At 36.4% G+C, this 15,373-nt stretch overlaps 1 protein-coding gene across 1 annotated transcript in view; it reads right to left on the minus strand.

Moving 5' to 3' along the window:
* gbe1a (glucan (1,4-alpha-), branching enzyme 1a) overlaps positions 1-15,373 on the minus strand; it is a 208,918-nt gene that overhangs the window by 71,766 nt on the left and 121,779 nt on the right. Inside the window, exons 8-10 of the mRNA XM_073829881.1 lie at positions 13,640-13,755; positions 11,402-11,529; positions 8,773-8,871 (exon numbers count right to left, since the gene is read on the minus strand). Of these exons, the coding sequence (XP_073685982.1) occupies positions 8,773-8,871; positions 11,402-11,529; positions 13,640-13,755 (343 nt within the window). The remainder of the gene's footprint in view (positions 1-8,772; positions 8,872-11,401; positions 11,530-13,639; positions 13,756-15,373) is intronic.

Genomic DNA, 15,373 nt, shown 5'->3' on the forward strand with positions numbered 1-15,373 from the left:
TCTCTCCCTCCCACATGTCTTCTCCTCAGACCACAGGAAGAGAAAGAAAAGTATATCGATACATAATTCATCCACCGGAGGCTGAACTAAAACTCCATATGCTCTAATGAGGAAGCCAAAATCAGAGTGACTTCCCATTACAATTATGCGTTAGGAGCTTTAATTGTTCCTCTTGAGAGCAGACGAGCGCGAGGGAGGGGTGTTGACGTGGGGGTGGAGGTAATGGAAAAGTATTAGATAATTCGAGTTAATTTGCTTAAGCAAATTAATCAAATCAACAGCCACATGGAGCTCAGCACCAGGATATGAATTAAACAAATAAGGGTTGTGGAGTGCTTTTAGCCAGAGAGGCCAGAAGGATATTAATCTGTTTTCTAGTGGCACTGCTGGTAATTACACACGATGGCTTTATTTGCCATCATGACCTCTTTCTCCCAGAGCACACAAGAGATCGCTCGCACGTAAATAAACGCTCGAAACGACACATGGATGAAATAAATGATCAAGCTCAAAACAGACTTAAACCTGCTCGCTAAGATCCACACTACTGTAAGTGCTCATGTAGTTTACAATATGCGTAATACTTACAATACAACAAGGTATGAGAGGTTGTGCTGTAAAAAAAGATCACATAGTTAATGTATGTATTTCTATTGGTGCGTTGAAGCCATGTGGTAAAGAGATGTGTTACAGCTGCTACTAAATTTTATACATTTTAGCACAGCTGGAGAGCTGCATTGACCAATCAGAAGCAGGACAGAAGCAGGTTGTGTAATTACTATAATCTTATAGACATACTCTTACAAATTTATGCCGCGTTCCAGGCAACCCGTAACCCGTGTTTTTCCAACCGTCTACCAGTGAAAGTGCACTGGAACGGCAGTCAAACCCGTGACTTCCCACTCGTGAACTTGTACTAGATCGATGTACTCCCAGTTACGAGTTCTGACGTAACATAGCCCGCGAAACAACAATGTCAGCCCTAATGGGTGTGGTGTTTATGCAAGTAGTCAGGGGCGCCGCTCGCAATTTTGGGCCCTATGACAAAATATGAGTTTGGCCCCCCCCCTACCACATCAAAGCAGATCTCTGGGGGCCCCTAAAGGGCATGGGCCCTTAGAATCGTCCTAAACTAAACTAATGATGCATCAAAACACAACATATAAGAATTAACTAACTTCAACAAAACAACAAAAACAAAATAACACACACTAAAAACTACTTTAACACAACATAAACACAAACTAACAGAAAAAAAGGAAAACAACCTCAACACGAACAAAACTTCAACAACAAAACAAAAACCTCAACACAAACAGTACAAAATCTCAACATTAACCAAAATTTAATAGAATAAAACAAAACTTTAGCACAACACAGACAAAAGTAAACCTAAATAAAAAAAATAAAATCAACACAACATGACCAAAACAAAACCTAGACAAGAAAAAAATTATATAAAACAACTTTAAAACCAAACAAAACACAAACAAAATAACATAACATAACAAAATAGCAATAGAAAGAACTAAAATAAAATAAAGCAACTTTACAAAAAACAATCTCAACACAAACAAAACAAAACATACATTAAAAATAAAAGAAAAAATATTTATATAAATATATATATTTTTACCTAATCAACACAATTAAAACAAAACATAGACATGAATAAATATATATAAAACAACTTTAAAACCAAACAAAACACAACATCAACATAGATTAGACAGGACTAAAATAATAAATAAACTTTGTAAAAAAAGAACAAAACAAAATACTTCAATGAACCTCAGCACTAACAAAATGAAACGAAACAGCAGAACAAAACACATCAGAACAAGAAACCTCAACAAAACAAAACAAAATAACACGCACAAAAAACTATTTTAACACAACATAAACATAATCTAATGGAAAAAAGAAAAACAAAAAAGAAAAACAACCTCAACACGAACAACACAAAATCTCAACACTAACCAAAATTTAATAAAACAAAACTTCAGCACAACACAGACAAAACTAAACCTAAATTAATATATATATATATATATATATATATATATATATATATATATATATATATATATTTTTTTTTTTTTTTAAGTAATATACAGTGCATATATATTTTTTTACTTAATCAAAACAAAACAGAACCATAAAAATGACTTACGATACTATACCAGCTGAAGTATCACGATACCAAGTAGTATCAAGACACCATGCAGTATTCTGTTCATTTAAAATTCAATTCTACAAAATCAATCAAGATTTCATAAACAAAAAGATGTAAATGAAAACACAAGATTTTTCTCTGAATACTAATGTAAACAAAACATCTTAGCACTGCACAGAAGCTGCATGAAGTGGTATTTAGATGTGGTATTTATAAACAGACTGTATTTATAATTGCATAAATAATGTTATGAGATTTAAGTTTTAAACACAAATCTCTGAATATAGAAATATGTTGGGAAAGAACGTAATAGGATGAGAAACAAAACCGCCAGCAGGTGGCAGCAATGTTCATGATTGAATCACTGAGTCATTCAAACAATTCTTTCAAAACAGCTGAATCCTTCAGGAGTGAATCAAATGAATACACCGCCTGAATTAAAAATAAAAGAAAAATACTTCACTAAAACAACTAAAATCAACAAAACAAAAACCTCAACACAAACAATACAAAATCTCAACACTAATCAAAACTAAACAAACGAGAACACAACACAAACAAAACAAAAACTAAATTAAAAATAAAATAAAAATATTTAAACCGAACAAAACATCAACATAGATTAGACAGGACTAAAATAAAACAACTTTATAAAAAAGAACAAAACAAAACAAAAAAACTTCAACAAACCTCAGCACTAACAAAATAAAATGAAAAAGCAAAACAAAACACATCAGAACAAAAATCTTCAACAAAACAAAACATGAACAAAATCACCTTTACCACAACATAAACACAAACTTAAGTGAAAAAAGCTTAAAAAAGAAAGGAAAAAAAAGAAAGAAAACACAAATAAAACTTCAACACAACAAAACAAAACCGTTGAGGTTACAATACAAAATCTCAACACTAACCAAAATGAAACTAAACAAAACATACAGGAATACAACAGAACAGAACAAAACTTCAGGCACAACTCAAACAAAACAAAACCTAAATGAAAAATAAAAGAAAAATATTTCAGTAATATCTATATATACTTTATACTTAATCCCCCCCAAAAAACAGAAAACAAAATACAAATAAAAAAACAACACAACACAACCAAATCAAAACCTAGACAAGAATAAAATTATATAAAACAACTTTAAAACCAAACAAAACACTAACAAAACAAAACCTCAACACAACAGCCAAAAAAAAAGCAACTTAAAAAAACAAAACAAAAACAACCTTAATACAATCAAAACAAAACCACAGCACAACACAAAACCTCAACACTAAGAAAATGAAATAAAACAGAACAGAACAAAACCTAAAGTAAAAGATTAAAATAAAAGATTAAAGTAAAATATTAAGCAAATTGATCAAATTAAATATAAAATAAACAAATCAAAAAATATATATACCATGATGCTTATGTGGGAATGTGAGTTTATGTGGTAATGTACACACAAACACCAATATGATACTTTGTGTCAGTCCCCACCCAACAGACAGCAGCAGACTGACATTTTAACTGCCATCCGCCACAGGCCCCCAGAAACTCACTTACATTGTGATTTAATCTTTAACTTCATTTCCATTTCTCTTCTTCAGGAAGTATGTCTGAACTCTCGCTCTCCTCTCCGCCCCGCGAATCAAACGGCATCGTTAATAAACCTATTGATTCCACATATTAATGTATTCATCACTGAATACAGTGAGGGAGAGAGAACAGCTGCTCTCTTTATGGAAATCTCTAAAGATTTCATTAGCTTTTGGGGAGGTTTCATTACGGACTGTGGCCCTCTTCTCCTCCTGTTTCTCTCCACTCTGTTCATCATCTGCATTATCGATTTGGAGCGGCGGACATTTTAATTTCACAAGCGAGCCACGCTCAGCCGACCTCCGTCACAGCGCAGCGCGTAGCTGAGAAGCCCTAACGCTGTTTGTGACATAGGAGGAGAGCAAGAGAGACACAGAAAGCCAGAAAGAGGTGGAATTCAGTAGTAAATCAGGAGGGAGTTTGCCCTTTTGAACACCTCATTGTGAAAACGAGAGTTAAGGCACAGAGAGGTGAAGTGTGGATGTGTATTTCTTTGTCCGAGGGGGTCACAGTTGCAGGGTTACTGTAGTTTGTTAAGGGATTGAAGGAAAATGAAAATTCTTTTACTCACCCTCATATTTTTCCAAACCCATATGACTTTCATCTAAAAATAACATAAAAGTACCATACAACTGGTACATAGGCATTGTGGGCTGTACTCAAAGTCTTCTGAAGCCATGTGACAGTCTCTAATGCTACAGTGACAACAATGATGACATAAATTTCAATCTGTTCTCACACGAAGCTATCAAATGTCTTTAGAAGACTTGAAAAAGAACACGTTGTTTGGAAAAGAGCAGCATCAACATTTTTCAAACTTCAGTAAGTCACTCAGGTTTGAAACCACATGAGAGTAATTGATGACAGGACTGTCATTTTGGGTTAAACTGTTCCTTTAAAGCGACAGTTCACCCAAAAATTAAAATTATCCCATGATTTACTCACTCTCAAGACATCCCAGATGTTTATGACTTTCTTCTTTCAGACAAATACAATCAGAGTTATATTAAAAAATGTCCTGGCTCTTCCAAGCTTTATAATGGTAGGGAATGGCTGTTGAGATTTTGAAGTCCAATAAAGTGCATTCCTACATCATAAAAAGTACTTCACACATCTCCGGTGGGTTAATAAACTTCCAAAAAATTATTTCAGAATGTTTTATAAACATTTAAACCATCCAGTTTTCTTTAATGTTTCAGGCACATTCTAATCTACCATTGCATGAGAATGTTTCTTAAATACATATGCTGTAAGAAAGTTCCCTTCCGGAGGGAACTCTACGCTGCGTCCTGGTTCAGGACACTATGGGAACTGCCTTCAGCATGACCGGTTCTGAAACAAGCTACTGTATAGAACAACGACAGTGAACTTGACACTGTCCGGCGCCAGCCTATGACATCATCCACAGGCGCCTGCTAGTATAAAAGCAGGTGCCTGAGAGCACAACACCATCTTTTTGTCTTCAGAGTCCTCTGTTCTAAACGAGTGAGTATGGCGATGCCTAGAGAGAAACTGTTTAGGAAGTGTGCGGATCCGTGTCAGAGAAATCTGACACCTGATGACGCACACGACCTCTGTTTGGTGTGTCTAGAAAGAGCGGAGCGCGTTCATTGTGAGAGTTTCACTTGAAGAAACTCCGTTCTCGTTTGTCTCTTTTCTCGAGGGAATTGGGACATCCATCCGCCCCACGCGGCTCGGGCCCCACGGCGGCTGAGATCGCGGGGATCACAGGTGGAGCTGGCTGACGAGTTTGAGAGAGGGTTTAATCTCTCGCGCACATCAGCCGGAGACGAGAACGCGCTGCTAGCGGAAGATGTGCTGTCTCTCACATCTTCCGGTTCTGCAGCGAGTGCTCTTTTGGCTTCAAGCCAGGGCACAGTTCCCATAGTGTCCTGAACCAGGACGCAGCGTCTCGTTCCCTGTCCTCAGGGAACTAGGGTTACCTACGTAACCTGAGACGTTTTCTTTTAGCACGACGAGATCAGTTAAGTACAAATTACATCACAAGGATGTTCTGAGAATGTTGTTCTAAGAACATTTTTTTTACATGACAAGAACAATTATCAGCTACAATGTGACACAGCAATCACATCAAAACAAATCACATGGATAAGTTGGTGGCACTGTTGCCTCACAGTAAGAAGGTCCCTGGTTTGAGGCTGGGTCAGGAGGTCTTTCTGTGTAAAGTTTGACTCCCTGTGTCAGCGTGGGTTTCTTCTCACAGTCCAAAAATACACACAGGTGAGGTTAATTGAACACGTGAATTGCCCTTCCCCCAACATGCATGTGTGTATGGATCAGGGATCATCAAATCTGAACCTCGAGATCCATTTTCCTGCAGAGTTTAGCTCTTTCCCTAATCAAACACACCTGAGCATGCTAATCAAGGTCTTCAGGATCATTAGAGAATAACAGGTAGGTGAGTGTGATCAGGGATGGAGCTAAACTCTGCAGCGCATTGGACCTCCAGGGTAAGATTTGGGGAACCCTGGTATAGATCAACGTGTGGATTAACTTGTGTATAGACCAGGAGTTCTCAACTCTGGCCCTCGAGGTCCATTTTCCTGCAGAGTTTAGCTCCAACCCTAATCAAACACACCTGAACAAGCTAATCAAGCTCTTCATCATTACAAGAAAGTTACAGGCAGGTGAGTTTGATCAAGGTTGGAGGTAAACTCTGCAGGAAAGTGGACCTCGAGGGCCAGAGTTGAGAACCCCTGGTATAGACTGTTCTCGCTATGAATATAGCCATAGATGCTGAAATGGGGTTAATAAGAAATAAACAAACAAAAAGACATTCAGAGATCGTGTACAAATAACATTCAAAAGAACGTTCTGAGAATGCTGTTTCTAAGACCGTTTTCTTTTAACATTACAAGAACCTAAATCATGTACAAATAACAACGTTTTTAACATTACGATAACTTCAATCGTGTACAAATAACATCAAAAGAACATTCCGAGAATGTTGTCCTAAGAACGTTTTCTATTACCATTATTATAACCTCAATCATGTACAAATAACATCAAAAGAACATTCTGAGAATGTTGTCCTAAGAAAGTTTTCTTTTAGAATTACGAGAACCTCAATCGTTTAAAAATAACATCAAAAGAACATTCAGAGAACGTTCTAAGACCATTTTAACATTACAAGAACCTCAATCGTGTACAAATAACATTACAATAACGTTCCGAGAATGTTGTCCTATAAGAACTTTTTTTATTATCATTATGATAACCTTAATCATGTACAAATAACATCAAAAGAACATTCATAGAATGTTGTCCTAAGAACGTTTTCTAATACCATTACGATAACCTCAATCGTGTACAAATAACATCAAAAGAACATTCCGAGAATGTTGTCCTAAGAACGTTTTCAATTACCATTACGCGAACCTCAATCGTGTACAAATAACATCAAAAGAACATTCCGAGAATGTTGTCCTAAGAACGTTTTCAATTGCCATTACGCAAACCTCAATCGTGTACAAATAACATCAAAATAACTTTCCGAGAATGTTGTCCTAAGAACGTTTTCAATTACCATTACACGAACCTCAATTGTGTACAAATAACATCAAAAGAACATTCCGAGAATGTTGTCCTAAGAACGTTTTCAATTACCATTACGCGAACCTCAATCGTGTACAAATAACATCAAAAGAACATTCTGAGAATGTTGTCCTAAGAAAGTTTTCTTTTAGCATTACGAGAACCTCAATCGTTTAAAAATAACATCAAAAGAACGTTCATAGAACGTTCTAAGACCATTTTAACATTACAAGAACCTCAATCGTGTACAAATAACATTAAAATAACGTTCCGAGAATGTTGTTCTAAGAATGTTTTCTATTACCATTACGATAACCTCAATTGTATACAAATAACATCAAAAGAACGTTACGAGAATGTTATTATAAGAATGTGTTCTCTTAACGTTACAAGATTGTAAATCAACCATTTATAATGTCATTAGAACATCCTATAAACATCATTTTAAGAATGTTCTGTCCTAACCTTTAAATACCTTTGAAAAAACGTTAATGGAAGTTGTGGGAACGTTCCCTTTTAGCTGGGCTGCCATTATAAAGCTTGGAAAAGCCAGGACTTTTTTTTTTTAATATAACTGATTGTATTCATCTGAAAGAAGAAAGTCATATACACCTAGGATGGCTTGAGGGTGAGTAAATCATGGAGTAATTTTCATTTTTGGGTGAACTATCCCTTTAAGATTGTAAACAGGGATACGCTTGATATTCTGTGCTCAGCTAAAATGCAATACAATTTGCAAGTCTCTTTTTTTATATGATTGAATACGATTTGTTTCACTTGTTTTCAATTATTTTTTGGGGGTTACGTTCTGGTTTGGTGCCAAGCGTGAAAATTTTGACTTTCCTGTGCGAGACTTGAAAGTGATTAGAGTTTTGGAAGTCATATTGAATAAGCCTGAAGAATGAGAGGAGTGTATGTGTGTGTGTGAGACAGAACAAGCACAAAAATCACACAAACGCAAAGGCTCGCTGTAATAGAGAGATAGAGACGGGGATATCAATACACAAACCTTTTAATGCCATTCAAAATGCTGCCAAAGGACGAATGAAAGATGGGCAAAGTGGGACTGAAATAGAACCCTAACAGAAAAAAAGGGGGATGCTATCTGAACAGGCTGTGCCAGATCACAGATTACACCCTGAACTCACAAAGCAAACTCAATCAATACTTCTCCTTTTGTCATTTTAAAAAGGAACGGCCATGCAAAAAAAAAACCTGGCTGGAATTAAAGCGGAAATGCCTACGCTGATACATGCGCAGATAGAGCCGAGTCAGCGGGGGATTTGGATCCGCGACAGCCGCTGCGCAAAGACTACAAATACGCAGCTTCATATAGAGAGATGACCCCAAAACGGTGAACTGCAAACATCAAACAACATCATTTGCACAGAACCAAACACAAAGGAGCAACATCTGTGCGGAGACAGAGAAATCACAGGAGATGGGAGCTCACCTGGATCCATTTGTCTGGCACGGCCATGGTCAGACGATAATCAAAGCCCAGTCCTCCCTCTTCAATGGACCTGCACAGGCCTGGCATCCCTGATACATCCTACACAAATCCATAAGGGAATGGTGAGCAGGAAAGTGTGAAAATGTGCATTCCCTTCTGGAAAAATACAGATTAAGCTGTGTCTTGGAACACTTGGCTTCTATCTGGTCCAAGCTGGTCATTACGAATATCTAACCATTCTTTAAACAAGATACATTTACTTGAGAAGCAAAATGACAGATATTTAGCATTGCTTTCCTAAAATTCTGTCATTAATTACTCATCCTCATGTCATTCCAAACCTGTAAGTTCATCTTGGGAACACAAATTAAGATATTTTTGATAAAATCCAATGAAATTTAGTGACATTTTGATGAAATTAGTGAACATGTAAGTTGTGTTGCTGTCTATGCAGAGTCAGAAAGCTCTCAGATTTCATCAAAAATATCTTAATTTGTGTTCTGAAGATGAACAAAGGCCTTATGGGTGTGATACAACTTGATGGTGAATAATTAATGACAGAATCTTTGGGTAAACTATCATTTTAAAACAAGAAAATTATCAGTCAATGGGGTAATAAATTGAATTTATTTTTCTTAGACCACAGACAGATTTTTTTGAAAGCATAAAAATCTTAAAAAAGACTTCTCTTAAGTCATTTTGCTTTCCAAGTAAATGTACCTAAAATTAACAATGGTTAGATCTTGTACTGGGAAACAAAACAAAAATACTGAGGAACAAAATCAAAGTGAATGAGGACTAAAAGCCAGAAACTCCAAAATGGCACCCTAAAAGCATCATAAAAGCCCTCCATACAATTTTGTTTCTGAAGTGTGCTGAAATTTTGTATTATTTACTAAAGATCTTCCTTCCAGTAAGATACTATATCCTGCAACTGGAGCACTGAATCAGTGAGTTGAACTCGAGAACCTATTTGGTCCTATTTGTAAATGAATCATTTAGACAGCTTTTGTGAACTAGATCAATTGATTCATTGGAAATACTTGATTTAAAGGATTATTTCATTCACAAATTGGACTCTGCTACTTCTCTAAAAAACATGACATGGATAGCTGTGGCAGATGTCAAGATTTTCAGTGAATAACGACTCAAATTCACAAAACGCTATTAAACAATTAATATATCTTAGACCAGTTTAGACTACTTTAAACTGGAATTTCCAGGAAAGATGTTTTTTTTTTTTTTTTTTGTTTAGTGATAGTTGTTCATGAGTCCCTTGTTTGTTCTGAACAGTTAAACTGTCTGTTGTTCTTCAGAAAAATCCTTCAGGTCCCACAAATTCTTTGGTTTTTCAGCAGTTTTGTGTATTTAAACCCTTTCCAACTATGACTGTATGATTTTGAGATCCATCTTTTCACACTGAAGACAACTGATGGGCTCATATGCAACAATTACAGAAGGTTCAAATGCTCACTGGTGTTCCAGAAGGAAAAACTGCATTAAGAGCCAGGGGTGTAAACTTTTGAAAAGAATGAGGATGTATATAAATATCATATTTTGTCCATTTAGTACTACCCTTCAGAAGCTATAGAAGAAACCAAAGAATTTGTGGGACCTGAAGGATTTTTTTGAAGAACAGCGGGCAATTTAACTGTTTAGGACAAACAAGGAGCTCACTCAACAATTATCACTAAACAAAAAAGACAGCTGTAGATCATTTAGGTAACAACACAGAATTAAGAATCGAGTGTATGTAAACTTTTGAATGGGGTAATTTTTATAAATTCAATTATTATTCCATCTTGTGGACTATATGTAAACGTTTTTTATGTGAAATATCTTATTCAGGTCAGTACTAAATAAAAAATAACATGCATTTTGTATGATCCCTCTTATTTTGGTTCAGTTTTGCAAGGTGTATGTACAATTTTGACCTCAACTGTACTTTAATTTAAGGAGCCAATTTATTTTGCAAAACTTTTGATGCTCAGAGGCAACGTTTCCATTGGTTGGACAGTGAGAATGTTATTTTAAAGGGCTTTTGAACAAAAATACCGATTCAGAAAAAGTTTTTTCTCCAGTGAGAGGTTTTTGGGACTGAGTAAATGTATTGAACGAATGTTGCCTGGTTTGCAGCAACCCTTGAGATACAGATCCCGTCCATCTTCAGGTATGCTGCTGTACTCTTCTACTTCCTCATTCATTCTGTACTTCTGATTAACCACATTGGCAGATGGGCAAATTAAAGCAATTTGAAAATTGCTTGCTTCTATTACAACCTGCCTGTGGGTCATATGAGACCAGCGAAGAAGAGAGCAAGACAGACTGTGGTGCAGATCCATACGGTGCCTGCCCCTGAAAATCTCTCCTGTTCTTTTCTTGAATCTTTTGGCCTTAATCACCCAATTATCACCCTGATCCATTAGCCACAGCATTCAGCTTCGACCTCTCAGGAGCTCAGCTTTAAATAAATGCACGGGCACAGAGCAGGAGAATAGAAAAGAATGAAATGAAATTTCCACTTGGGAGTGAGAAAAAGGTAATGGGAGCTGTAATTGGTGGGAATGAGGAAAAATTATACCTCCTGTGAAAAAAACAGAAATGTACCACGGTGCAGGCAGACTCTCACCTCTGCTACAGTGATGCATTGTGGGTAGAGCTTGTGGAGAATGTGATTGGCCAGCATTAGATATATAAGTGCGTCTTCATCCACATGCATCCCGAAGTACTCATTGTAGTTCCCCGAAAACGACATGCCTGGACAAAACCAGATCGTGGATTAATGGAATCACGATCTTTTCAGAAGTGAAATCATTTTACTGTAATATGTACAGAGCACCCAAGGTTGCCCATAATTTATGATAATGGTCTAAGAGGGCCTTTCAAATCTATTCATGCTGTTTTTCCTCCATATGCAATGATTCAGAGCTTTATTAATACAACAGAAATGACATAGTTGACATGCCTGACACACTCTTTATGAATTTGCATCAAAGGCTTTACATTTCACCTGGATGAACTAATTCAGAGACGTAGAGGCACTTATACAGACTCACTCTATCTATAGAACAATATAGACATTTGACATATGTAAAGTACACAGGTTTCGTCTTGAAGTAAATAAAACATTACATGGACATGGCAATGCATATTAAATTAATTAAATTAAATTAAGTTAAATTAAATCAGTATTTTTGTCTTATTTTCAGTGAAGATTAAATGTCTTTACATAGGATAAATGCTACACCTGAATCAAAATCAAAATTGCATTGCATGCTTTTAAAAAATTGGCTGGATCTATAATTTATTTTTGATAAATTGTTTTAAGCAACAATTAAGTGAGTTTAATGCTAGGATTGACAAACTGGAGCTTATTCAGAAAGTTTTCACAGTGAATCAGCATACAGCACAACCAGTGTAGACTGATTCCTGAACGAATGACTCCTATGAGCGGATTCTTTTAAAGGGATAGTTCACCCAAAAATGAAAATTTAATGTTTATCTGCCTACCCCCAGGGCATTCAAGATGAAGTTGACTTTGTTTCTTCAGTAGAACACAAATGAAGATTTTTAACTCAAACCATTTCAGTTTGTCAGTCATATAATGGCAGTGGCTACCAAATCTTCAAGAGTAAAAAAAAAAAAAACATACACAGACAAAACCAAATTAAACCATGCGGCTCGTGATGATACATTGAGGCCTTAAGACACAAAACGATTGGTCTGTGCACAAAACTGAACAGTATTTATATCATTATTTACCTCTGAATCCAGAGTGTTCTACTCTCCTGAGCGCGCTCACATCAGCCCGCGCGGAAGCGATCTGTCACGCTTATGTCACTCATTGTTTACATGCATATTGGCTTCTCAAAATGGTAATTACTTGTGCTTATCCTGATTCTGGCAACCGATTAAAAACTAAAAGATTACGTTTCCTTGTGCGAACTCATCTGGGCGTGTTGACTTTTCACCGACTACATTGCCAGAGCACGTTGACATGTTGCGCACCGGCTGATGTGCACGCGCTTCAAACAGCTGAATGTTCTGGTGGATCAGAGGTAAATAATGATATTAATACAGTTCAGTTTTTTTGCACAGACCGATCGTTTTGTGTCTTAAGACCTCAATGTATCGTCATGAGCTACAGGGTTTAATTTGGTTATGTCTATGTATGTTTTTTTACTCTTAAAGATTTGGTAACCATTGACTGCCATTATATGACTGACATACTGCAAGTATGTTAAAATCTTCATTTGTGTTCTACTGAAGAAACAAAGTCACCTACATGCCCTGGGGGAAAGCAGATAAACATCAAATTTTCATTTTTGGTGAACTATCCCTTTAACTTTTATGAATCAATTATTCTCACTAGCTGATTCTTTTAGCCTTTAGTTTAGTGAATCAGTATACAGAATCAGTGTACTGATTCCTAAACGCATGACTCTTACGAGCCGATTCATTTAGCCTTAAGTGAATCAGTATACAGAATCAGTGTACTGATTCCTAAACGCATGACTCTTATGAGCCGATTCTTTTAGCCTTTAGTGAATCAGCATACAGAATCAGTGTACTGATTCCTAAACGAATTACTCTTACGAGATGATTCTTTTAACCTTTAGTGAATCAGCATACAGCGCAACCAGTGTTGAGTGATTCCTGAACGACTCTTATGAGCTGATTCTTTTTAGTAAACCAAAATGAAGGATTGGAACTGAAAACATTAAAGAGATTAATAAAAAAAGAAACGAAGATAGCTCATACATGTCTGTTTCCTAAACAATTTTGCCTCTCATGTAATTTCTTGAAACTTGATTTCGTTTCACAATGAGTAATGGTAGCACTTGTTTACAGGTGCAGAACGACTGACCGATGCCATGGTGGTGGTACAGCATTGAAGTCACAGCATCAAACCTGAAGCCGTCAAAGTGATACTCCTCCATCCACCAGCGCAGGTTGGAGAGCAGGAACCGAACCACCTCCCAGCTATGGGAAAGAGAGAAAGACATTTTCTCAAGAAAATTTTCTTCCACATAAAATCGACCCTTGTGTGATGAAATAAGAATCCAAAAATCAATCAACTAGAACACACTCTGGTGCATATAAATACAAAGAAAAAAAATCATGTCAAGCTCTTCACAAAAGGCACATTCTTGTAGTGTGTTCAGTGATTGACTCATCTGCCACAATAATGTTTTCAACTGATCTTAATTTGGGAATTATCTTCAATATTCATACATCATACAGTTAATTGTAATATTCATGAATTGTGTTTAATTTGATTGAGTAATTGGCATTTCATGTAATGATTTCATTGAAGTTTTAATTGATTGACAGAGCTAAAACACACATTTGAGTAATGGATTCATTCTCTGATTAAATAGTAGCTGTAACACAAGGTTGGTTGATTCAGCCCAAAAAGACAGATGGAGAGAGAAAGAGAGAAACAGGCAGCAGGAGCAGCAGGTTGGGCGGCTGGTGGTGGTGTGATTCCCTGAGGAGAACGATGAACACTGTGTGAATGAGGAGATGAAACTAACTCAAGACTGAAACCATTCTTTCATGAAAAAAGCACTCTGAGAACAGCCTCCTGCTCTCTCCATCTACTGCTCTTACTGCTCTCCTTCGTCCTTCTCTGATCGTTCAAATCCCTCTTGAGGATTGTTACCCCAGTAATGTCCTAGACCAGTGGTTTTCAAGCATTTGGATGCTTAGGATCCCAAAATAAGATAAACCCCTTGAAAGAATTATATGCATTTCATGTACAGCTAAGACCCAATTATTCTGTGTGAGAAAAACATTATGCATTGTATTACATCTCACAACATGTTGTTTACTACATTAAATAATTGGCTTTTATATTGTCACTGCTCTGAAATCAAAGCAAATTATAAAGTTATAAAAAAATATATTATCCAGAGAATATTTACTTTAAGTCGACAGCATATATTTTTTCCTAAACCCACTACACTAAAAAAAAAAAAAAAAAAAAAAAAAAAAAAAATACATACAGCACAACTAGTGTAGATCGATTCCTGAAAAAATTACTCTTACAAGCTGATTCTTTTAACTTTTACTGAATCAGTACACAGTACAACCAGTGTAGACCAATTCCTAAACAAATGACTCGAGCCGATTCTTCTAACTTTTAGTGAATCAGCACACAGAACAATCAGTGTAGATCGATTCCTGAACAAATCACTCTTACGAGCTGATTCTTTAGATTTTAGCGAATCCGTATACAGAACAACCAGTGTAGATCGATTCCTGAACAAATCACTCCTATAGACCTTTTTCCTGAACGCGGAAGTCACACCTGACTCTTAACCTGAAGAATGCTTTGCATTTCCAGTCTCCAGTGTTTCTAGTCAAAGTACGGTACATTCTGAGCTGTTAATCTAATGTTAAACCTATTAAAATGTTTTTAAAAAGCACATGGCTCTATAGTGCAATCACTTTGCAATGACCGTTATTTGTCAGTGCCTTATTCCTCAAAGTTACAGTATTGAGCGTGTAAATGACACGAAGCTGCCAACGTTAGCTACATTAAAAACAGATGGACGCTATTTGAATGGGTTCCTATGGAGACCGGAATAGAAGAGCA

Source organism: Garra rufa, chromosome 23, assembly GCF_049309525.1.
Source record: "Garra rufa chromosome 23, GarRuf1.0, whole genome shotgun sequence".
Lineage (NCBI taxonomy): Eukaryota > Metazoa > Chordata > Actinopteri > Cypriniformes > Cyprinidae > Garra > Garra rufa.